General features: G+C 38.7%; 2 protein-coding genes across 2 annotated transcripts; one reads left to right on the forward strand and one right to left on the reverse strand.

Annotated features, from left to right (window-relative positions):
• Positions 1-2,113: 2,113 nt before the first annotated feature.
• LOC139948143 (long-chain fatty acid transport protein 4-like) lies at positions 2,114-15,395 on the reverse strand. The gene is made up of 11 exons (XM_071946187.1): positions 15,118-15,395; positions 13,168-13,556; positions 11,979-12,134; positions 11,409-11,478; positions 10,503-10,704; positions 9,780-9,929; positions 9,105-9,291; positions 7,968-8,105; positions 4,813-4,977; positions 3,901-4,047; positions 2,114-3,287 (listed from the first exon to the last, which is right to left on the reverse strand). Exons 1-11 carry the CDS (start codon positions 15,357-15,359, stop codon positions 3,133-3,135), a joined length of 2,001 nt encoding a protein of 666 aa, XP_071802288.1. The 5' UTR covers positions 15,360-15,395; the 3' UTR covers positions 2,114-3,132.
• A 1,544-nt stretch (positions 15,396-16,939) lies between these two features.
• On the forward strand, positions 16,940-26,235 carry LOC139948484 (uncharacterized). The gene is made up of 4 exons (XM_071946640.1): positions 16,940-17,428; positions 20,218-20,336; positions 21,182-21,299; positions 24,606-26,235. Exons 1-4 carry the CDS (start codon positions 17,377-17,379, stop codon positions 25,091-25,093), a joined length of 777 nt encoding a protein of 258 aa, XP_071802741.1. The 5' UTR covers positions 16,940-17,376; the 3' UTR covers positions 25,094-26,235.
• Positions 26,236-26,888: the final 653 nt, after the last annotated feature.

A 26,888-nucleotide genomic window follows, 5' to 3' on the forward strand; every position in this document is an offset into this window, starting at 1 on the left:
TTTGTGGTCAAGGGATAATTGATGTTGTAAAATAGTGAACATTGAAACGAATTGAAACATGAAATATAAGTTATAAAAGTGAATGATTTTACATTTAGTTTTGTTTCAACTGTAGAGGGCGCCACGTAACATTAACGGTCCTGATTGTATATTGGTTGAAGAACAGTGACCATTGAGCTAGCTAGGGTCATGGTAAATCAGGGTTAACTTTGGCAAAGTTTAAAGTTGTGAGTGAAAGTAATTGAGAACAAATCAGCTTTTGAAATAAAATTAAACTAACTGTTTGTCTGATAGCATTACACCAACCAAATTGTTTATTCCACTTCACAATTTCATTACAAGTTCAAGAATCAATACAATTAACAAAAGTAAACGAACACAAGATTTAACAATATTATTGTCCAGTTACACATAATATAAGTGCACTTTTTAAAGAAAAGTTCATAAATAATCAAATTGAAATTTAAAGAATGGTTGAATGGTAAATACACCAAATTAATTCAGTTTAAGTTGAATTCAAGAATCAAACCAAAACTGTGTTTATGTGATTGCAAAGATATAATTTAAAGGCACGATAAGTTTGGGTAAACAAAGACGAGAATCCTCTATTGGTGCCAACATGGACATAAAATATTAAGTCTGTAAATATTTTGCTCAATTGGCCATCAAAGTTGCAAGAAAATAACAGAAAAAGAAAAATTTGTTGCATACAATTTTGTGCGCTTTCAAATACATTGGAAAATGTTAGGGTAAAACTTATTTAAAAACTACATTTAAGGGCGTCAATTCTAACAATGTTTTATCAACAGCTCTCCAGTGCACTTTATCAAATAAGTTTTTATGCTTATTATTGTTTGGAGTATTATGCTTAAAGGCAGTGGACACTACTTCGTGTGAGAAGGGTTATTTTTCTTTCATTATTAGTATCTCGCAACTTCGATGACCGATTGAGCTCAAATTTTCACAGGTTTGTTATTTTATGCATATGTTGAGATACACCAACTGTGAAGGCTAGTCTTTGACAATAACCAATAGTGTCCACTGCCTTTAAACACTCTAGCCCTTAACTTTGACCCAGTAAAAAATTATTTTACTGGAGATGTAAAAAATCTGCGTTACCATGATGAAAACAGTAGGCGATAACAAATTATAGTGTATTTTGTTTTAAGAACTAAAGCACATTTGGTAACCATGGACACAATTTTACAGACTACGTGTAGTCAAATTTTGATAGAAAAATAACTTTGATAATGCTAGTTTTTGTTTGCATTGCTACACATGGACAAGTTTTGATAAGTTATAATATCAGTTAATAACAAACCCAGAATAAAATATGTTAAATTGTTACTCGGTCTTTCATATGCAAAGTTTCAAGTATTATTTAAACGGATACAAAATGTGACCCGCTACGTGAAAATGAGTCAGATGTTGACAATTTTAAGGATCGAGTTATATGCATGGCTGGAAAGAACACACCAACAGCAGTAATTTGGTATATGTCTAAGCTTTGGGGTGTATCGCGTTGCTGATACTTCCGTTTGAAATTAGCCAATACATAATTTTTTCTGAAAAACGAATTACAAGTAAAGCGATGTTTTAAACTACCATTTCGCGCAAAAGGATACAAACAAGACATAAGTATGATCACAAAATTGTTGTATTCATAGCTTTATTGCTTGAAAGTAAGTGTTCTAAAGGTTAACTATGCAAATATGGTTCTTAAAAAGTAATATAAAAAAAATGTTTTTTTTTTTTTTCTCACACACTAAACTGTCCATTACTTAATTATGCATTGGGCGACATCTGACTCATTTTCACGTAGCGGGTCATAAATATCATAAGAAATGTGAACTTCTTCAATAAAAACCTGATTTCTTCTGTATAAAACCATATAAAAAAAAGTGTGTGTAAAGGAACGCAATGGAAATTATCAAGATACAGACCAAAAGGTGAAAGGTCAAGTAGCTTAAACAACTTTCACATGATATGAAAGCAACCATAAGCGTAAACAAAAATTGTCTGATTTGAAAAATTATCAATGAATTTAAAAGTACTATTTCTCTACTACTTGGTTAAGGTTATGTCTACCAATGTATATTTTCTATCTACCTAGTTTGGGCTTTTGTCTATACAACGACTATTGAGTGTATTTTCATTGTTGGTTACCAACTAATCTCTTTTTAATTCTTATCATTATCACAACCATTTACAAAACACAACTTTATAAAACCAAAATGTACATCATCCCATACTTAGAACTAAAATTCTTTTGAGAATATACATTTTGTTTACTCATCAAGTTTCAACTAACTAATAACATTTTAAGGTTTAAATATGATGTACATGTACTCTTATTTAAATTCCACATTCCACACATTTGTAAATAAACAGCCTCTAAACTGGTTTCATATTTGTAAAACTCCACAAAGTCATTTGTACAGATTTTGAGGCAGTATCCCCTCCCGCCTAAATTTAAACAGAATTTTGCAAACATTTGTTTATCAATTTTTGATGATAGTCTTCCTAAACTATTGTAATAATTTGTAGCTGGTTTCAGTTCCAGATCTGAGGAAATGGTCCAAAATGTTTCCGAGACATTGTCAGCCAAATGCAGTTTACATTCCTAAATTCCACACTTGAATGAATACAATATTTGGAATGCAATCACACTAGAAAAATACCAAACGACAGCAACAAAACCACTCATTTTGGAGAAAATCCATCATTATTAGGCGACAACACTCAGGAAATGATCTTGATACTTATGTCCTTTCAATAGAGTTGTATATAAGAACTAGAGGGCGCACTTGCCTATATACGCCACGCGGCATGCGCGCAGGCCGCAATTTTCTAAGTTGACAAAACAGGCATCACAGTGTGTGTTTGTATGCCCATGTTGTGCAAGAAGCATCACCAGTGCGCCCTCTAGTTCTTACTTATCCTATATCCTAATCCTTCCAGCTAAGATGTGGAGTGTTTGACCTGCATAACTTGACCTTCGACCTTTACAGTAACGACCTCAGATTCTAAATGACCTTTCCTATATCCTAATCCTCCCAACTATGATGTGGAATGTTTGACCTGCATAACTTGACCTTTGACCTTTGCAGTAACAACCTCAGATGACCTTTCCTATATCCTTATCTTCCCGGCTACGATGTCGCTAAAGACACTTTCTGTGAGTGGAACAAACTCCTTGCCGTTCATGAAGAACAACTTGTCACCTTTAACAAGCTTGGGGTTGAAACTCTCTTTGCGTAGTTCAACTTTTTTCAACTTGAAGGTACCTTTAAACAAGAAGATTTAAAACATGTTTATTAACTGTTTATTTAGAATAAAGCAATTGAGTTTCAAATCTTTACACACACCTTACCTGGAGGGAGTGACGGATAATATTATAATATATATTATATTATAAGCAAGATTTTGTGCTTAGCAGCTCTATGAAATTGGGCCCTATCCTGCTTATAAACTACAACTAAAAAATCGGCCGGGACTACAACTTAAGCTAAGTGGATCGAGAGGACTTCCGTGGAGTAAGTTCTTAAAGACCAATCCGTGGTAGTGAAGTTAAAAGTTGAAAAGCAAGACAAGTTGTCAAAAGAACATAATCCACACAGCAAAGCAGATACATGATATGGAAAGGTTTGCGGTAACACCATATAATGAATATCTCTAAATGAGTCGGGGTGGTTCTGAAAAGAACCGTTGGTTCTTGTTCAGCGAGTTGAAACCAACGGTTGTTTTCAGAACCACCACCAACTCATTTAGAGATAGTCATTACATGGTGTTACCGCAAACCTTTCTATTTCTAACTTCCACCATGCAAAGTTTCAAAACCTATGGTGTTACCACAAACCAAATATACATCTTCCCTTTTTGGAGGTGTTTTATATTCACCTGTCGTATCTAGTTCTTGCATGATACGGATGAAGATCGGCCGAGCGTACGCTGGCAGAGATTTCTTGAGACTTTCGTTCAATGCCGCAAGATTAAGAGTTCCGTTCGAGTCAACAATGGCCACCATACCAGCCCTTCCTTCAAGTCCTAGAAGAAAAATGGAAATAGTTAATATTTACAAGTAGCCATAGGACTTCAGCAATAAACTACCCAGCAGAACAAGTTGGACAGAATCCTGGGGTGTCCTTACAAACAGCTCCAGCTAGTTATTATCAACCGTTTAAACACCCCATGTGACACGCTCTCCACCAATAGGAAGAGCGAAACTGTCCGAGGTATTTATGAATAAGCAATAAACCACGAGGGAAAATGAATGGGTAAGTATGAACAAATTTTGGGCTCGTCTTCTTCTTCCATGCGAGGGTGTGGATATAGCATTAGGGTTTTGTGGCCGAGTGGATAAGAGCACCAAACTCTAGCTCTGGTGTTTCTGTCAGCAGAGTGTGGGTTTAAATCCAAGTAATGACACCTTAGCAAGACACTTTAAAACTATACTTGCTTCTCTCCACCCAGGGGTAAATGGGTACCTGTGAGGGCAGAGATGGTTCTTGTGATTGATTTAACTTAATAGTAGCGCATATTTGTTGCACAGGCTGTATACTCCCCAGAAAGCGGAGATGGTTTGAGGAGTGAATTAAATGGCCCAGTGACCAGGGGTAATAATGCTGGAAGCACCTTGAGATGCCCTTTTGTGTGTTAAGCACAATCTAAAAAAATTATTACTATTATTAGTGTATTGGTTATCAGGTGTTTGATCTGTCAGCGGACTACTGTTAAGGAAGAACATTTGGGGGGAGTGGGGGGGGGGGGGGGTACCCCGGGCGGGCACATACTTAAGTTCTGCAACTGTACCTGGTACTTCGACACCATACACCACTGCATCATTCAGCTGGATGTGTTTCTGAATGATACCCTCGACCTCAGACGTCGATACATTCTCCCCACGCCAACGGAAAGTATCCCCAGAACGGTCCTTAAAGAACAAATATCCGTCTTCATCCATCTCCAAGATGTCACCTGGAGAAACAATAAGTGAATTGATTTGAAATATTTAGAATTAACTGCTACATCATCTGATTCACTGTCTCCTTGTTGTGTATTTCCACAAAATTAAAAAGTGCACTTCATCCAATTATCTCAGCACATTGTACACTTGTAAAAGGCCGTACCGGTAAACAGTAATATTCATGTTAAAGGCACTGGACACTAGTGCTGGGCGAATAGTGAAATTTTGTTATTCGGATACCGCTGGCCAACTATCCGAAATTAACCGGATATTGAAATAGTTTTTTTGCAGTAGAGGGCGCTATTAAAATAAAACAATTTTTTTTAATTAAAATATTTTTTTTTGCCGCTAGAGGGCGCTGTTCGTTTGTGAATGAGATCTTATGGGCAGATTGATATTAGTTTTAGACAGTGTCACTCGGTTCATTCATAAAAATAACCGGATCTAATTTAAAGTTAGTGATTTGCTTTTTCTTTTGATCGTGATTGACTCTACGTGAAGGACAACTTTTGTAATCTTTGAACAAATTACGTCAGAAATGTCATTGTTTTAACTCTTCACGGAGGTGAGCATAGTAAATACTTAATTTATGCTGTTTTATGCTGTCTTTTTATAGAAGTTTCATAAGGATTCAGACAAAAAATTCCTATCAGTTGTCGCCCGACGTCCGCTGATATTCGGATTTAAAGAATATCCGGTTACTTGGTTGTAATTACAGAACTATCCGGCTTATAAATAGCTATTCGCACCCTATGCGGATATCCGGTTAAGAAAAAAAAGGCATTCGCGGTTACGGATAGGAAAACCTATTCGCCATTAACCGGATATTCAAATAATTCGCCCAGGCCTACTGGACACCTTTGGTAATTGTCAAAGACCAGTCTTCTCACTTGGTGTATCTCAACATACCCATAAAATAACAAACCGGTGAAAATTTTAACTCAATTGGTCGTCGAAGTTGCGATAGAATAATGGAAGAAAAAACACCCTTGTCGCACGAAGTTGTGTACTTTTAGATGCTTGATTTTGTGATTTCAGCTGAGGTCTCGAATTCAATTCAAATATTTCAGTCAGAAATTACTTCTTTCTCAAAAACTACAATACTTCAGAGAGATCCGTTTCTCACAATGTTTTATACTATCAACAGCTCTCCATTGCTCGTTCCCAAGTAATTACCAATATAATTTGTTATTATTATCAGGGGTTGCCCTTAACTTTTTTTTCAACTGGCCAGCAGGACCAGTTGGCTTGATTTTTCACTGGTCCGCCAGGTTTTTGACTGGTCCGTCCAATTCTTTTATATGTTTTTTTAACTAAAAAAATACTGTTGTATACCAACTGCTCGATTTTTAATCGCCGCTATTTCAAAATTCAACATGAATTGCAACGTCAACTTAACTGCACTGGAAGCCATACTTTATTTATGTGTACCAAGTTATTGTGTTCGTAAGGGGGCTCACTAATTTGAGAGTATTTTTTCTTTAAAAAAAGTAATAATAATCTTATTAAAATTAATTTAAAAACAGGTCAAATTATTTGTGAGAGCAAATTGGAAAATTTAACATGATCTTTATTTAGGTAATTTTTTAGTCTATGGTTTATTGTAAGCATTGGACATCGAAGTATTCTCAAGTACGAAGAACATTTGTATGAATTTGTTTTTATTGTTTTACTTAACAAAAAAAACCACTTTAAAACCGACTGTTAAAAATATTAACTTTTTATGTATTGCCTTCAAATCTACAGTGGGGAGGGTTTACGTGCGATCGCTTAAGTTATTTTATCATGTATAAACATTGCCTGTTTGTACTTTTAATATTAAGTATTCATAAACACAATACATCGTACCGACAACCGAAGTTCCCAAAATCTTCCCACTTTCGTCCAGAAAAAAACCAACAAAAAGTAGACATCAAAATAGTTGCAACATCCATGGAGAAGCATACGGCGTTTTACGGTATTTTTTTAATTATGTGTACGGAATGGTCGGTGCCGTTGTCTGTTTTGTGAAGAAAAAAATTCATTTAAAAGCAGCAAAAACAACTGCGCCTTTGTTAAACCATGGAGGTGTTGCATTCGAGAACCCAAGTATTTCTTGAAATTTGAACCCGCAAAAAAAAACAACGAAGCAACCGCGCATTATATTTGACCAATAAAACCATGGAGCAAAACTAGATCGCCCACCGATCGCCCGCAAAAAAAAACAAGCCCCAAATAACAAAAAAAATTAAGCAAAATCAGGACGGAAGAACCATACTAATCCCAATTAAATACTCCTTTTTGCTCATCAAGAGTATCCTAACTTTGTAATTTTTGTTCAATGAAGCCTCACCGTCTCGCTCGTTTTTCGTAAACACGCTAGACTCTTTTCCCCACACGGAAATCTGCTCCGTTGACGACGACGACCATGCTGCTGCTGACAGAATGTGTTTTGCTTTGTGGTCTTTTGTCAAGGCGATTGAAGCTAGTTTTGTAAGCTATCGCGTACTTTCACCAATAGAGGGCGTCTATTCTCACGCTATCGAATATTCTGAAACGCCCTCTAGCGATCAATGTTTCTTACACTTTTTGGCACACGTGAACTAATACGAAGACTACAAGCATTTACGTTGCATGATGGGATTTTGCGCTGTGTGTACATGTGTATGTGTTATCGTGGGAAGTTTGCCAGCGTTCAGCGGCACTTCGGGTGATTTTTTTACGTTTTATCCAAACCTTGAGTGAATGTTTTTATGTTTTATTCGAGCCTAAAAATATTTAAATAATAGTCATAGTTCTGTAGTACCGCTGCCGATATTTTTGACTGGTCAGCCGGACCAGTTGGCAAGGTGTTTCAGCTGGTCCGCCGCGATTTCTACTGGCATTTGGCCAGCGGACCAGCGTTAAGGTCGAACCCTGATTATAGTGTCCAGTACCTTTAAAAAGCTAAGCACATGAGTAATACTCTCCCACACTCTCCTCCAAACCCTGCTAATGATGAGCTAAAGAATGTGTTATTCACCTGAGAGGAAAGCCTGGTCTCCTTTCCTGAAGACATCGTAAGCGATCTTCTTGCTTGTTGCTTGTCTGTTGACATAGCCATCGAAACCAGCAATTGGATCACCTACCTTGATCTTGCCGATCAAATGGCCGGTTTCACCTGTTAAAAATAACAATAATAGTATTAATAATAATACCAATATTATTCATATTGTCGGCGAGTGTAGTAGGATAGCAAAGACGGAGTACAAAGGACGACATGACAAGTTGGCCAAGGTGATTCACTGGGATCTGTGTAAGAAATGCGGTGTCCAAGTGACTTCAAAATGGTACTGGTACGAACATGTTCCGGAGAAAGTTGCAGAGACCGACCGGGTCAAGATTCTCTGGGACTTTAACATTCAGATGTTGTAGTCTTAGATAAGGCAAAATAGATGTGTCATCTCATTGACATAGCTGTGCCGGGAGATGTAAAGGCCCGGTCCAACTGCAGCGACAACGAGAACGATAACGATAACGACGCCAAGAGAACGCACTCTATTGGTTGAATGAGCGTGTGCGTATTCTGCGTGGAACAATTCAACCAATAGAGCGCGTTCTCTTTGCGTCAAAACGTTATCGTTCTCGTTATCGCTGCAGTGGGACCGGCCCTTAAGGGTAGCTTCAGAGTTCAGAGGAGATGGAAAAGATCCATAAAGTCCAAGACCTGGCATGTGAACTTCAAAATATTTGATGTAAATGTCAAAGTAGTCCCTGTAGTGGTTGAAGCGCTTGGCACCATTATGACAGCACTGGGGAAAACATCTGAGAGGGAAAGGCCATATTGAATTGGCAAAGAGCAATCAATCAATAAATCAAAAGTCATTTATAGAGCGCCAAATTCAAAAGTTTGCTCCAAGGCGCTGGGGCACAGTTGAATAGTTAGTAAAGCCAGGTTCATACTTCCTGCGAATGCAGAGCGAATTTGGCTGTTTTCGCAGCGAATGTTACGCAGGAGTTGAGCACATTTCAACTGCTGCAAATTATTGACTTGGCTTATTGTAAGTCTTGAAGTCTATGGGAAACTTTTACAGGGGCACCAAGGCCAAGACCGGGGGCAATAGAGGCCCCTATGTGTAACTCCAGGCTTGAGTTACATCAGCTTGGATGACAGACCTACCTGGTTTACACTTGATGCAAAGTCCATCGGGTCCACGGATTAAATCACCAGTGCCTTCATCGACTTTGAGTAGAGTGATCGGCAGAGCGAATGGGACCAGCAGAGAGATGAACCCGACAGCTCCAACCTTGCCGTCTATATTCACGATGTTACTGTTGCCTTCCGTTGCTCCATAGAACTCGGCTACCTGTGCGTAATTATTAGTTATTATTAATATGAAGAATCAAAAGTGTCGTGGGCGAGCGGTTTAGAGCACCGAATTCAAACTCTGGTGTTTTTGATTAGCAGAGTGTTGGTTTGAGTCCCAGTCGTGACACTTGTGTCATTAAGCATGACAGTAACAGTTGCTTCATCCTTCGGATGGGACGTAAAGCTGTTGGTCCCGTGTGTTAAGTAACATCAACCACAAAAAACAGTGCACAGCCACTTATTGTAAAGAGAAGGGGTTCGCCCCGGTGTTCCTGGTTTGATTGGCAGCATAATGCACCACAGCCCTTGGTAAACCATCACATGGTGCTATGTAAAAAGGAGTAGGTCTCATACTCAACATGTAGTCCCACATATCTTGCAGGAAAATACTGAGTGTTCAAGCGCCTTGAGCGTCACTGAGTGACAGATATGCGCGCTATACAAGAAGCCACAACTATTATCTTTAACTCTCCCATACTGACTGACCTCTTTGATGTTGTAGCGAGACTGGAACTCCTCCCAGATCTGGGGTCTGAATCCGTTACCGATAGCCATTCTGACTTTGTGTTGGGTATCCACTGGCTTAGGTGGTTGAGCGAGGACATAACGGCATATCTCACCGATATATTGCACAATCTACGGAGGAAATATAAGAGAGACTAAAAGTAAACTAGCCGACAGTAAAAAAAGCTGCATTGATAGAAATTTTAATGGATCATACATTGATACAAAAGGAAGAAACTTTTTGGAATGTACATTTCATAGATCAGTGCCCTTGATAACGCAGTCAAAAGAAATTGAGCAAATAGAAACAGTGTTCCTAGTGATGGACAATCTCGTTTTTGTTCTTTCAAAAGAACCCTTTCTCTTTGCAATAAGTGTCTACTAGGGTCTTTTACTTAAGTTGATAGTTTTTATATTAACAAATGAGACCTAGAGCTTCCAAAGGACGAAGCCACAGGGTTAAGTGTCTTGCTTAAGGATACAAGTGTCACAACTGGGACTCGAACCCACACTCTGCTGATCAGGTACGGCAGAGCTCGAGTTTGATGCTCTTTTCCACTCAGCCACGACAGTTCCTAAGAGCAGCTTAGCTACTTTTTGTGCTTAAGCAGCTCTATGAACTTGGGCCCAGGCTTGTGCCAATAGCCATAAATGTACAATTAATGTGACATAAAGAATCAAGAAACTAGACATAAATGACCTTACCGTTGCTTCGTACTTGATACAGTCATCCCAAAATCTGCTAGCGGAGAACTTCTTCCTGATGGCCATGGTGGATCCATTGAGGATGACCTGAGCCATCCCAACGATCCCCCCGGCGGAATGGTACAGTGGAAGCGTGTTGTAAATCACGTCGTCGAATCTACAGTGGAAGCTGTATCGGATACCGTATCCCATGTACATGAACCTAATACAATACAAAAGGAAACCAGGGAAAAGTCAAAGTTAGTCAAATTCTTTTAACAATTGAACAACAATAAAAGCAGCAGCAACAACAACAGCACAAACAACAACATAGCAGCAGCAACAACACCAGCAAAAACAACAACAGCAGCAGCAGCAACAGCAGTGACTGCAACAACATCAACAACAAAAACATCATCAACAACAACAGCAGCAACAGCAAAAGCAGCAACATCAAAAGCAACAACAGCAAAAGCAACAACAGCAGCAGCAGCAACAACAACAGCAGCGACGGCAACAACAACATCAACAACAACATCATCATCAACAACAACAACAGCAAGAGCAACAGCAAAACCAACAACAGCAGCAGCAACAACAGCAGCAGCAGCAACAACAACAGCAGCGACGGCAACAACATCAACAACAACATCATCAACAACAGCAGCAAGAGCAACAGCAAAACCAACAACAGCAGCAGCAACAACAGCAGCAGCAGTAACAACAGCAGCAGCAGCAGCAGCAGCAGCAGCAGCAGCAGCAGCAACAGCAACGGCAACAACAACATCAACAACAGGAGCAACAGCAAAAGCAGCAACAGAAAAAGCAACAACAGCAGCAGCAGCAGCAACAGCAGCAACAACAGCAGCAACATCTACATCAACAGCAGCAGCAGCAACAACGACGTTGAAACAGGATACACCTTACCTGATTTGAGTGATGATTGCTGCTTTAGGTAAGCCTGTTGTTCCAGAAGTGTAGATATAGAAAAGCTTATCTGTAACAAATAAGAAGCCAATATATTTCAACTAACAACGATGACACCTTGGCATCTTGACGCTCTCGTAAATAATGTCAACCTGTTTATACGGTGTTCGATCTTTTTATGTGAATGTGTCAAGGCCTAGCAGTTAAGCGCACCGGATTCAAGCTCTTGTGTTCGATCAGCAGAGTGTGGTTTCGAGTCTCGGTCGTGACACTTGTGTCCTCAAGCAAGACACTTAACCATGATTGCTTTGTGAAGTTTGGGAGGTTGTGCTTTCTGCTCTACCAGCCAGGCTCCTAGTGGATGATACCCAAGCCTACATTCGTATGGACTGTAAAGGGGTTATTAAGCCCCAGGAGTAGGTGGCAATGGCCCCTGCAAAAATAGTTGAATATAGCCCGCACCTTGAAGTGGCCTTCAGGCTTTTGCTATCTGTCAACATGCTTAAAAATAAAATAATAATTCATCTTATGAAGTGTGGCTCCATTATAAAAATTAAAAAAACTTTATACCTGTATACTTGCGGCCAAGTATGACAGGGGCAGGAAGAGTTGATGTTTTCTTTAATTCGGGATCAAGGTTGACAGCAGCGAATCCAGCATCTTGGTATCCTCCCGTACTGTAGAACGCTACATCACGACCTATCTTTGGCCTGATGTCTCTGATTGCTGCAACAGCAAATAAAAAGTAAATAACTGCTAGTAACTTAAAATTCTAATTTTATCTTTTTTTGTTATTTATGCAAAATAGATTTAACAACCTCATTTTTCAATCAACGCTCCTTTTTTTAATTTTGGGTTTGAACAAAGAAAAATTTACTTGAGCAGAATTTGAATCAACTGCCACCGGATTAACTTGGATCCAAAATCATTTGACTGACAATGACTCGAGCAGGCAAGTTGAAACATTGAGACCAATATTTAGAACTCACTATGTGGAAGTAAGGTTAATAATGAGAAGTCCCGTTGATCCACTTAGCAAAAATGGTAATCCAAGCCAATTTCCTACCTTCCACCCTTGCAGGACAGTTCTTTTCAGAACTGAGATGTCTGAGAATTCTGAAAATCTACTTTGCAGTGCGTAGATTGAATTGCAAGAAAAACTCTCAAAAAAACATAATCTACACAGCAAATTTAATCAGCTTTCACCCCAAACCAAACGGATACCTGACCACGCAATGCCTAAAAAACACATACAAAATAACGCATGCTTTGTTTCATCCCCTCAGGAGTTATAGTTGTGGTTTAACTTATTTTGGGTTTTACTCGTCTATTCATTCTTCTGACTTGAAACAATGTTGTTTAAAGGCAGTGGACACTATTGGTAATTGTCTAGTCTTCACTAGTCTTCACAGTTGGTGTATCTCAACATATGCATAAAATAACAAATCTGTGAAAATTTGAGCTCAATCGGTCATCGAACTTGCAAGATAATAATGAAAGAAAAATAACCCTTGCAACACGAAGTTGTGTGCGTTTAGAAGGTTGATTTCGAGACCTCAAGTTCTAAACTTGAGCTCTCAAAATCAAATTCGTGGAAAATTACTTTTTTTCTCGAAAACTATGGCACTTCAGAGGGAGCCGTTTCTCACAATGTTTTATACCATCCACCTCTCCCCATTACTCGTCATCAAGAAAGGTTTTATACCAATAATTATTTTGAGTAATTACCAATAGTGTCCACTGCCTTTAAGTCTCTTACCGTCTGTAAGCTCAGCTCCATATATCACAGCCTTGGGTCCAGCAACATTGATACAATGCTCTAAACTTTCCGCACGCAGATTGAAGTTAATCAACGCCCCGATAACGCCTATCTTAGACAAGCCCAGCCAGTAACAGGCAAACTCTGGCCGACTCTCCATGAATATAGCGACCGTATCTCCCTTTTGTAGACCCTTCTCGAAGAAATAATTAGCGATGGCATTGGCGAAGTTGTTGACATCCTTGAAGGTCCAGCTCTGGTCTTCAAACCGAAAGGCAATTTTGTTCGGGTGTAGTTTAACGCGAGCTTCAAATACATCATGGACCAGTTCTCGGTTACGCTGACGTTTCATAAGAGTCAACTTAAGACGGACGAGTGTAATTAGTCCTCTGTATAATATAATCAAAACAGAACGGAGAAATTCAGATGACTGTTCAACAATATATATAAAAATTACCCTTTTGTATTAGACCAAGAACATCGCCTTCAAAATCGCCTACTGGGCCTCTCCATATCTTTAAGAAGCAACACCAGGCTTGAAATTGTACTCAAGGTCTTTACTATTTTGTGCTCAAAAAGATAATTTGTTGATACAAGTTTCGCTAGACCATCCATCACATCCCGAGTCTTCTAATGGCGCCAGCCAGTTTCTGGATCTTCTTTTGTATAGGTGTTATTGAGAGTCTTCTTTTGGTACCCGCCTGACCAAAGATCGTATAGCGCCGCGAAGCGCCCAGTTACTGGATCTACTTTTGTATAGGTGTTATGTTATTGTGAACTAAAACGGTCCAATTCCAGGAATTTATTCTTGTGTTGTAAGAGAGGGTTATGTATCGAGAGGCTTTAGGCTTTCACAATTGTAATTGTATTTCAGCTCAAAAACAGGAGGAAAAGTTCAGCCCCATCCCCTCCTCCACCCAAAAAATAATATTTATATTAATAATTATACTTTTTGACACCGAACATTGCACAATTTTGACAATAAACAATAGAGACTGTTGCATTGGTTGCAGATTTTGCACTTAAAGGCAGTGGACACTATTGGTAATTACTCAAAATAAATATTGGCATAAAACCTTTCTTGGTGACGAGTAATGGGGAGAGGTTGATGGTATAAAACATTGTGAGAAACGGCTCCCTCTGAAGTGCCATACTTTTCGAGAAAGAAGTAACTTTCCACAAATTTGATTTCGAGACCTCAGATTTAGAACTTGAGGTCTCGAAATCAACCATCTAAACGCACACAACTTTGTGTGACAAGGGTTATTTTTCTTTCATTATTATCTCGCAACTTCGATGACCGATAGAGCTCAAATTTTCACAGGTTTGTTATTTTGGATAACTTTCCGTATGGCGCCACCACTTTTTCACCCTTTTTTACAAAAAGGGATATCTCATTGAGGTAAATTAGATACTATATTATTTCATATCGAATGAAAAAGTGGAGGCGCCATATGGAAACTTTTCCGTTATTTTATGCATATGTTGAGATACACCAACCGTGAAGGCTAGTCTTAGACAATTACCAATAGTGTCCACTGCCTTTAACTAATTAGACGACTGGTTCAACTCATGGAAAAGTGTCCGTATACTGCCACCAATTTCTCATTTGATACTTTTATTATATGAAACTAGAAATACTGAAATGAGAATATCAGTCCTTTCTGTAAAAATTTATGAAAAGTGGTTGCAGGATCTGAGATGAGTGTAGGATGATCCAGAGAGTTTTCCCAATTCAACTACAATTCAATTCAATGTTCATTCAACAAGTTCATGGTCATGACTCATTTGGTGTACTAAATCTCTTAACCCTACCCGCCCGGGCCGCCGTAGACCAGTCCCCTGTGCCGTGGCCGGCCGTAGACCCACGGGACACAGTAACCAAAATGTCAAAAAGTACAACGCCCCCACGACCACCACCCCTGACCCACAGTCCCAGGACCTTCTTACCGCAAATCACGTGGGAGTGTCCGTACAATAACCTTAGCAAACCTCCACCCTCCAGTCGCCAAGTATGCAACCGCTACTGCAGCACCGACCGTGTACCATTCAAAGGCAAAATAGCCTCTGAGCACGGCAGCTAAGCCACCAAAGACTCCTAACTTCAACATGACACTAACAGAAGGAAATAAACGGACTAAAAAACGGACAAAAAACGCAGCCCGGAAGAGACTTCGATCTATTTTATTCATGTGTGTATTCCTGGTAGGGGGCTGGTCATCTCGCCACCTAGCAAGCTCGCCACCAACAAAGTCGCCCCCTGCAAAGTCGCCCCTAACCGGCTCGCCCCGAGTTGTTACAAAGTCGCCCCCTGACGATGTCGCCCCCTAGCAAAGTCGCCCCCAGAAAATAGTTGAGGGTTAGGGTTAATAGGGTTAGGGTTAGGATTAGCACATTACTTCATACGGATTTTTTTCTGAAAATGTTTTAACTATATTTTTTTACCATAATTATTGTAGCCTTATTTATTTTCCGAACAACATCTGGGGGCGACTTTGCTAGGGGGCGACATTGGCTGGGGGCGACATTGTCAGGGGGCGACTTTGCTAGGGGGCGACATTTTTTGGGGCGAGATTGCCAGGGGGCGACTTTGTTTCAACCCCGGGGCGAGCCGGGTAGGGGGGCGACTTTGCAGGGGGCGACTTTGTTGGGGGCGACTTTGTTGGTGGCGAGCTTGTCAGGTGGCGAGATGACCAGCATTCATATGGTATGGCACCTTGTGTGCCTCCTATCCATTTTACACCATTTCAGGGTTTAGCATTTGATACCCGACTGTAATAGATCCGCAAAATAAGGCCGTGTCCGAAACGACGACTTCGGCTACAGCTACGTCTAGATCAGCGCGTCTACCAGTGTTGAAGAATAGCAGACGTGCGCGATCTAGGCCGTGTCCGAAACGACGACTTCGGCTACAGCTACGTCTAGATCAGCGCGTCTACCAGTGTTGAAGAATAGCAGACGTGCGCGATCTAGCCGTAGCTGTAGCCGAAGTCGCCGTTTCGGACACGGCCTAAGATTTGAGGGCGCTGTTCAGTTTTCATGGTTAACAAAAAAAGCGATTTATTTTGAAACATTTTTGTTTTGTTTTCATGTCATGTACTGTGAAAGGAAAAGTCTCAACAGGGTGGGGAGGGGGGGGGGGAGCAGCTGTCAGATTGACTTTTTTTTTGGGGGGGGGGAGCAAAACGGTGCGAACTTTCCAGTTCAGCATTTCTGCGAGGAGCAGAGGAAGGACTATTCCAGATTGAAATGGTGGCGCTCTTTTATTCCTTAATTTTTTCCCGGTTGCACATCATCAAATAAATTCCCATAGCAACCAATAATAATGTTTTTTTAATATTTTTTTTATACTAATTTTTTTATACTAAAATACTATAACTGTATTTGAATTTTCAAGTCTTTCAGCCTCTTGAAAATCTATCAAATCATTTGTCCCAGAAAAATCATTTGTCCCAGAAAAATAAGTGTTTCTCGCTAACCGATTTGCTCCCAAAATCGAATGAAGCAGAAAAAAATCCTGACAATTTTCTGTGCTAAACAAAAACTAACGCAAACGTAAAGTAATTATATAGGGCTGGTAACCTAACTATGCAAAGTTAGACTTGTATGTGCTTACAGGTTTTATCAAATCATCCATGATCAAATCATAGAGTAAGATCAACACGCGCACCTGTTGCGCCACACTGCTTGATTGACAACCGGGCACTACGTGTAGAATGCGCAGATAAATACACACACTTGTTGTGCGTTATCGATCCGGCCGCCCAGTCACGGATTTACACGCAGAACTGAATGACGTGTGACTTGATGACGTACGGGGATTAAAATGCTCTGATCTTTGTCCGATTTTAGCTTTTGTACTGCACTCAGAAGTTGTTCAGTTGCCAAACTTTTGTCCTATTGAACACGGAACTGGCGTAGACCTGTCACTGGGTCTTTCAGTGGAGTTTTGATTGCTTGATAACGGAATTTCTTTGGACCGTTTATTGCGAGATTTCACCGGTAACTACAGAGCGAGGCCGTACTACCAGCAGAAGTTCCTGGGTGTAAAGTGTCATTTTTCCCGCGTGTGGTTTTACGGTAGACACGCTATCCGCGTAGTATTTCGCAACACTTTTCGAAGCTGAACTTGTTTTATCTTCTTTGATTATTAGCAGTTAAATTAGAATGTAGTTTTTTTTAGCGGAATTGAACATTGACAATTTGGCTATGAGGATGGGATGTATTGCATCGATAGCAGCTGATAGAAAAAACAGCAAGGGTAAGTGAAAAATGAAATAACTTTGTATTTAAGTAGTTGTGATAATCGTAACCCTTCATCCTCCATATGTCGACCGTCGTTTATGATAGTGGATGGATGGTAACGATTATCGCAACTTATAAGTTATAAATATTGTTCTACTGCGTGTGGTGCACAATCGAAGAATAATTTTGCTTTTGGCTATACAATGACTTTCGCTTTTAACCAAAAGATAAATAATAAAACAATAACTGATTGTACTGTAAATAAATAATCCAATTAACACGCCCACTCTGTATTCTTGGTTTACAAATTAAAAAGACTGTCAACATAGTTTAATTATGTATTTTAATGTGGAATGTTGTAGCTCAAATAATCTGATGACTGAAATTTGTTTATCTTTCATCCATTTTTTGTTACTTTGCATTAAAATGATTCTTACTACAGCAACCAAATGACTGATTTAATGAAGTGCACATTATTTATGGAGTTAATTTGTAGAAGCAGCAACAGAACTAGTTGAGATATCACAACAACATAAAATTGACATACATAAATTATTGAGAGTGTTATGTGTAAATTTTGACCTTGTCTGTGCTTAAGTTCCTTAATTGTCATACTTTACTGGTGATTCATTTAGGTACTTGTTTGCTTTAGCTGCCCCATACTTTTGCCCACCATTGTAAGCTTTTTTAAAAGCTTTAAAAGATACATACAATTAAAGGTCTATAATTGTATGTATCAAAAATACAAAACAACCAAAATCTTACTCTAATTCCACCACCCAGAACTATGGGTACTCAAATATCAGCATTTTCCATGTAACTGTAATTCAATGTCCAGGAAACATGCTCAGTTTAAGCAGTTATCTAAACATTGAATTAAGTTAGTTTGAATACTGAGGATGTCTTTAATCCAATCCCTACTCTCCACTAATATGCATATTTCACACTTCCACCAGTCAATAAAGCTATGATGTCCATTAATTGATGGAAATTCACACACGATCAGTTTACACAGCGTCCAGCTATATTCAACAGCAAGCGATCATATTTACTTTGGATTGAGACCCGATAAGGTTGACAAGGGTGCGCTGAGCTTACAGACATGTCACTATGGAGATTATAACTTTGTATTTGCTTGTTAACTTTTTACAAAAGTGCGTTAGGACATCATGTATACCAGGCCTTGCGCCTAACTGTTTGTAAAGTAGCCCACCTGCACGACCAGTCAACTGTCATCTAGTAAACTGTTGGCTTCTATTTGCCTCAAGACTTTAATGAAACCCTTTCACACAAGAGAAATTTAGCAAGGGTCCCTTGCTCAATTGTAGCATGGTAGTAACATTTTACAAATTGTACCTTGTGTGAAAGGACAACAATTTTGTCTACTCTCTAAGTTCCTTGCACAATCTTTTATTTCTACATTTTGCAACTACGCTAAAGTTAAGCAAAGGACCTCAGTTAACTGATTTTAACTTATCAAATTTTAATACATTTTAATAGGGGCCTACTAAACAGTTTGTTATTCACGTCTGAAAAAGATAAGCAAATATGTTGCAAAGTTTGTTTACAATAATTTATACAGCCTCATAATAAGGTAAAACATAAGAAATTGTTCCTGTATTTACTTTCACATGACAAACTAGTACTAAATGAAAGCAGCTGTGAATAACGTTAAAGGAACACGTTGCCTTGGATCGGTCTAGTTGGTCTTTGGAAAGCGTTTGTAACCGTTTGCTATAAAATGCATATGGGTAGAAAGATGTTGTAAAAGTAGAATGCAATGATCCACACAAACATGCCTCAAAATTAAACGGTTTTCCTTTTACCTCGTCGATTATGAGAGTCAAATTTTTTACCCCCATAATTGGCCGACCGTGTTAGTTCGCAAAGTAAAAGGAAAACCACGCAATTTCGAGGCATGTTTGTGTGGATCATTGTATTCTACTTTTAAAACACCTTTCCAACCATGCATTTTATAACAAACGGTTGTAAACGCTTTGTATAGACCAACTCGTCGGATCCAAGGCAACGTGTTCCTTTAAAGACTCGGTTGATCCTTTGTATGTTCTGACTGAAGCCCACACGGCATGTTGAGAGTTAATGTTTACTAGCCCATAGCAGTTGTTGCTATAGACAATGTACACCCAGCCTGTCACGTAGGTTAGGCCAGCTTTGCAAAAATAAACAAGTTTATGACTTGTGTTGTATTTCATTCTGTTGAACAGTTGAACTTTAACAGGATTACAACATTTTTCACCCATGAAAGTACAATCTTAGGTCTTTGTTAAAGGGTGTACGACTTTTTGTAGGACAAAAAACACAATGTCCACAGATATACACTAAACTTACACAGTTTGAAGATAATGATAGTAGAAAGCTTCCCTGAAAATATTACGTGCTGAGGTGCTGTAGTTTTTGGGAAATGAGTAAAACAGTGTCATGAAAATAATTTTAATTTTAAGCATTACAAACGTATTTTCATGACATTGTTTTACTCATTCCTAAAAAACTACAGCACCTCAGTAATTAATATTTGAAGGGAAGCTTTCCACTATCATTATCTTCAAACCCTGTAAGTTTAATGTAAATCTATGGACATTTTGAAAAAGTACCCAATCCCTTTAAATCGACCCCTGGTCGATCACTCCTCTTCCAAGTCTGAAACTTTAGAGCATTGGGTTTGTCAAGTATCTCTACCAAACTATTAGTTAATGTTTTATTTGGGGCAGTTGAGATTTTTAAATTCAGTTTGATGTTTCTCAGAGACTCATAATTCAAAGTTTTTTGCGTTTTTTTCCCCCACAGTTCAACCAGTTCCTTCACTGAACACGTTAAGAGGTGATCTCATATCTCGGGATGAAGCAAGAAATAGACGGAACAAGTCGGTCACAGATCGCCATGCTAAAGCCAACAAACTCGCACAGGTAAAATAAAAACAGGGATGACTGTTTTATCTGAATTCAGACATTTTGAAGTCTTGTAAACAATGGATGCTGTATTTTTCTCCATTAGCACGGAGGATATTGTCCCCCAAAGCTCCTCTGAATCTAACTATAACTCCAGGGGTTATCAAGAGGTTGAAAGGCCATCATTGTAATGTATCTCCTAAGATCTTGAGTCCAATTTCAGACTTTTTTGTCAGTCAGTGACTCTCCTGAAAAACAATGACTTTTAAAGGCAAAGTATACCTTGGTTGGTTTTTGGAACTGTTGCTTGTTTTAACCCTACTAACCTGTGAAAAAAAAACTATGTCAAAAGGTGATTTCGTATTTGAGATATCACTTGAAAATCCGAAGCGATTCGGCCATGCAGAAGAATAGTCCGTAATTTGAATACATGGCACACGACCTGAAAGACGTTACTGTCAGTAACCCTTCTCAGGTTCAATTTGTTTGCGGTAAAAAAAACTGAAAAATTTTACCGCAACCACACTGCTTCAAAGTGAAATGATTTTCAAAATGCTGTATACTGTCAAAAGCTGCTCCATCTAGGCTTCTAACCAAGTATTATTGCCATTAATTTTTAAGAGTGATTACCAAGCAACTTGAGCATTGCTTCCTGGGTAGAAGGTCAACAGACAGAATCAACAGAAATCCCTGTCTATAACCATGGAGCTATAAAAAGTTCCGTGGTCTAACAAGCTAGGCTGTTTTAAACTTAATTACAATTCCCAAATCAATCAATAACGGACAGTTGTAGAGTGTCCACGTTTTAAATTACATCAGTCTTCTATAAATTAGCTTTTAATTTAATTCCTTTTTTGATTTAGACGATGGCCTATAACACATTAGCAGAGAAGGAGATGATGTCAACTACATCAACAGAGAGATCTTATCGGTCAGGGCGAGGATTCTTAATTAACTCGGCTATGAACGGCTCTACTAACGGTATGTCAAATAAGTAATACCCATGATACCCACCCCCCCCCTTCCCCTTGATTTAAGTCAGACTTGGGAATAGTTCATTTAAATTCTAAAAATAATTTCTCCAATCTCTTTTATAGTTTGGTTTTTAACCCTTACACTGATTGAAATGAGGCACTGTGTCTCAGTGATTTTCCCGAGTTCTGTGAAAAAGAAATTCACAGGCAAATCACTCGAGTTGGTTTCGAACCCCTGACCTTTGCATTGCTAGAGTAGATATGTCTTACTACTAGACCACCACACTAGCAGTGGCAGCTGGTACTGTACACTTGTGGACAAGTCGTTATATCGGCCCCACGCGCTGAGATAGTGCTCTCGCGAGATCACTGCTCTCGCGCGAACTGATGGCTCCCCGATTTCGACGAGTCAAAATCGGGGAGCCATCAGTTCGCGCGAGAGCAATAATCTCGCGAGAGCACTATCTCAGTGCATAAGGCCGATTTAACGACTTGTCCACAAGTCTACTGGTACTGCAACGAATCCCACTGAGAGGTTTTCCTGTGTTTTTTTCTCACAGCTCCAGCAAGTACTGCATTTTGCAGTGCTGAATACACATGGTTGTAAGGGTAAAAACAAAAATGAAATACTTCATCCCGAAGCAAAAAAATTAACACCAATCTCTTTTGTTCCTATATGAGGTTAAAATGCATACCTCTGCATAGGCCTACTTCTCAGAATTATAAGTAAACATTGAAACACAAAGGCATGCCACAGTGACTTGAAACAGAAAGAGCTTGTTGGCTCACTGCAGCATTGAAACCAATATGTTGGTAAAAATAACTATCCCGACCCCATGCCATAGTCAGCCTTAATTAAACAGCTCCTATACAAACAAGTACTGACTATATTTAGGCGTGTGGCCTTAACCCAATGTTATAATCTTTTGTCAGCAGGTTGAATTTTAAGTCTGTAATTGTGTTTTGCAGTTTACAGTAATCTGTAAACAAAGGTATTAAATTTATTCTAGTTCTCCAGTTTTCCAGTATGCATATCTACCTGTGAGGAAATGTCATGTAAATTAACCATACTCTCTTAATGTAAAAGAGTTTTTGTTTTGTCTGCCATACCACTCTTGTAAAGAGCCATATGGTGGACAACTCTTTTTGAAGTGGAAGATGGGTACTTTCAACTCGATTTAGATTCAAGTTCATTCCAATTTCACTCAAAAAGCATGAAACAGATTGACTTTCACTCTCAAAAGTGGGGAAAGTGATACCACTCGGACAAGAGAGTGAAATTTCACCTTCTTTTACATTAAGAGAGTAATATCTGCTAAGGAAAGAGGGTCAAAGAAAAATGTATGGGGCCAAATAGACTTTTTCTGGGAATCTACAACATAAAATCTCCAACTCTAAAAAAAACCAACAATTTATTGCTGTTTCTGAAAAAATAAATTCTGAATTCTTTCCTGAAAAAAAATCAACAAATATTACCAATGCCTGTGCTCTAGAGGGATAAACAGCAAGCTTTTTGGAAGTTCTTTCGTAAAAGCCTCTGGGGATGTATTTAATGAAATAAATATTAAGTTATTTTCATCGATTTATAATTCGACCTTGCCATTAATAGTACACAGGTAAACCACAACCACATTTCCTGTTCATTCATTGTACAAGAAAAAACACAACATTTCCGGCTTTTGTTGAAGACCTACTCCGACAAGACAGAATTTTCTTTCATTGGTTTGCGATAAAAATAGATGAATACGCTCCAAGTGGTTGTTGCTAAGGTAACAGAAAAACAAACAAATCTAAAAACCGTTGTCAAACACACAGAACTTCTGTCGACAAGCTGCTTTTTATTTGCAGTAAAGTTAATTTAATCAGCTAGAACGGTAGTTTAAAAGGTTGAAAATCACAAAAAAATAATCCTTGAGGTTTTGAAAGAACTCAACCAGCCACCCCCCAATAAAAACCACAAACCCAAACCAAACAAATAAAACATAACAAATTTAAAAATAAAACAAATAAATGTGGATCATTATTTAAAGCTTGTAGACCTTTGTTCTTTCCATTCAAAGTAAACAATAATTGGGTTTTGGGTTTTGACTAACTTACATTGTATCAACCAAGGTGTTATCATTTGACAAAATCTGGACCAAAATGTCTTTTTCATTTGCTGTTGTGAAATTAAGTTGATGTTATCAAAGTGCTCGATCCAATTGGACTTTATCGTTTGCCGATTGCCTAATTAGTTCTGGTGGTTGGACTATGGGCTGCAGCAATAAAACCCTATAAAGGAGACAGGCTTTTTAGGGGAAATTCCCGTTTGGACCCTCATACAAATAATCTACTTTGTAGTGAGTCCCATATAATCAGGACAAAAGAGGTCTGTTCAATCATTGTGTTTTTTAGCCTTGGGAGTAAATGATTATTTCGCTTTCCAACAAGCACCTTTTTCAGTTATCTGTGAGTCAGAAATAGGCCTGATTGAGCTGTAGTAACAAAACGCTGGAGCTTTTTAAGGGAAATTCCCGTTTTGACCCTCTAGAAATTAATCTACTTTGTCTTCGCTTTTCAACAAACACCTTTTCAGTAATCTGTGAATTAGAGGGAATAGCTGTATCTTTCATGCGTGTCATTCTTGTCGCCAGGGACCAGTTTATATCCTTTCATGAAATGAGTTGTAAAATGAAGAATAAAGATCGCATGAGCGCACAGTTTTTTGAAATGGAAAGAGGACTTTATGGCGCTAGCTATTGTGATTTGCTTTTTTAGGGTCGCAACTCGCACCAACAACCCCCTATGTGTCCTGATAAATTTATCGCCCCCCCCCCAAAAAAAAAAAAAAATAAAAAAAATGTGCATGCAAGGGTAAAATGTCAAGATGTCCACATCATGAACAGAAAATTTCCGTCCCAAACATGGGTTCTATGATTTTATTGAAAAAGCAACGAAAAGAAATGTTCATAATACTGGCCTGAAATTCTTGTTTTTTCACGGTTAGAAAACAATTTTGTTTAAAGTGTTTTTAATTAGGAAACAAAGTTGATCATGATGGCCTGACGTTTCAACCCCAGCAAAATAAGGGCTACGTTTTGTGTTATTTGTAAGTAATTTTGTTTTGCTAAAAAAAATAGTTTATGGCCTGATGTTTCGGCCCTTGCAGAGTCTTTCTCAAAAGGCCTTCAAGAAAAACTCTGCTAGAGTTGAAACGTCAGACCAAACTATTTTTTTGCGTGGATACCAAAGGTCCTTTCGGTTGGTAAGCAGTTTGCAAAAGCAAATTCTATTTTCCAATTTCATTTTGTGCATCTATTTTTTTATTTTGTAGCAAGTGAAAGAGGATCGTCTTCAACTCTGAGTGAAGGATCAGATCAACCAACGCTCAATGCTAGAAACAAAACCGAAAATGCAAAATCAAGTCTTCCTTTCGCCGTACCAGAAGAAGAGACTTCCAGAAACTCTAGCCTGAAAGGTCTACAGGACACCAAAGATCAACTAGAAACTCAGGCTTCAGATGTGAATGGTTATGTACCGCACTCCATGGACAACAAATGTGAAGACAAGAGTCCTGAAACAAACTCTCAATCGAATTTGAATATTCATGAACATGTCAAAGGTCATGAGGATGACTCCAAAGCTAGCCAGAAAAACAATGAAAAGGAGAAAAGACATGTAAGAGTGAGATTTAATGACAGCCCTACAGAGGTCAAAGTTGAAGAGGTCAGAGACTCTGAGAATGAAAGGACTGATGTTGCCGGCAAGCAGAATGGCTCTGTGGGAAGCGGGACTTCTCCTAATTGTCAGTCTGCTGGATGATTCGGTGTCAGAAGTGGGATTGCAATTTAGAGACTCTTACCCTAACCAAGACCAAATTTCATGGCTCTGCTTACCGTTATCAAAGAATCAACGCTAACAAAAGCAGGGAATTCTGCGCTATTATCAATCATATTTCACAGATTAGCAGTTAGGGAACAATTGGTGATTGGGCTTGGTGATTGTAAGGGCAGAATTCGGTGGTAAGCAGAGCCATGAAATTGGGACCAGTATGGTTAGTAATAAAGTATTACATCAGATTTATTTAAGTATTCAACATCAAATGTACAATTTGGTTTCACACCGAGCGAGCAGAAGTTTTATTTTTTTTCACTTTAATTTTAAATGTCGACAAGAGTCAGTTCCTTGTGGCTTGCACCAGAAGATTGTTAGTTTTGTGATTATTTGCTGAAATATGGTTGATGCAGAACTTACAAGAAAAACATTTCAGTTGGAGTAGAGTCTGATGGTCTTGTTATATAATATGAACCTTGAGTCTGCAGACACCCGTCTAGTAATTATTTATTTCATATTTTCACTACAATAGTAGCATTTTTTTCCGTATATCAAAACTCAAAACAAGAATTAGTGTATGAGAATGCCAAAGAAGACACAATTTCTACATTTCTGTATATTTTGAACATAAGTATTAAATGTTTCAATCAGAGTATGTCAGTTTGTAATGAAAGTTCTTTTTTTATTTTGTTGACAATATTGTTTCCAATCAAAGCAGTTTCGGCAAAAAAAATTGGCCCCTAAGTGTAGACCTTGGCAGTATCAGCTTACGATTATAAATATGCAAATCAACTCCTGCATAGATGAAGAGACACGCCCCAAACTCTCAGTTTGTGAATGTTGAAACGGTCTCATGTTTACATAGCAACAATAAAACGTACAGAGTCCAAGTAGGGCACAATGCGACCGAACAAATAAACGTCCCCTCATTATTTGAATAACTCTGACGAATAATTACTCCGAATATGTAGAAATGGCGCAATACATTTTAATAATGCCTTAGCAACACAGATATTAGGAATTACACGGTAATCAACAAGTTGTCATATCAGGTGTTGCTATGTTGATGTGTTTGGGGTGGGTGAATAATTAAATATTAAACCTCATCAATTGTTGGTCATTCACTACCATGACGACTCAATCAGCTGTGCCTATCTGTCTCTATAAAGCAAAGTGTTAGAGAGGGATGGACCGCTTAGACTAGTGTCGGCCTCGATAGATGATTTTGAGCTCAGGTTGGGGCGACCTCTTTAAAAACTTATCATTTATCAATTTATCATTTATCAACTTGTAAACCAGGGCTCATGCAGGCATGGCAGTAAGGTATCTACTGTGAATTCTTAAAAAACAATATTTAAACAAAGAACCAACTGTACTTTATAGTGTTGTAGGTCTCGAGACTGGCCCCAATTTCATAGAGCTGCTTAACGGCTGATTTTGTGCTTACTAAGAGAGTATCCATTTTGTAGCGTTGCTAACCGTTAACACCTGGAAAGGTATGCTAACCCTCCAGCGCTTACTGTATGAACAAAAATGTGACATACAATGCAAATCCATGGTGAACGCGCAACCTGTGAAATACGCTCATGCTTGAGCAAATTTTTCTGCTAAAGTTAGCACGAAAATTTGCTTCCAATAAACAGCACTGTGATATTGGCTCAAGACAGTCTCGACTCGAGACAGTCTCAAGAATTATTGTGTGGTTTCGGTCTCAGTCTCCCGCTCGGCCTGCAAATGTCTTGGAAGTGCATCGATCGGGCTGGTCTTGGTCTCGGATGAGGAT

Source organism: Asterias amurensis, chromosome 15, assembly GCF_032118995.1.
Source record: "Asterias amurensis chromosome 15, ASM3211899v1".
Lineage (NCBI taxonomy): Eukaryota > Metazoa > Echinodermata > Asteroidea > Forcipulatida > Asteriidae > Asterias > Asterias amurensis.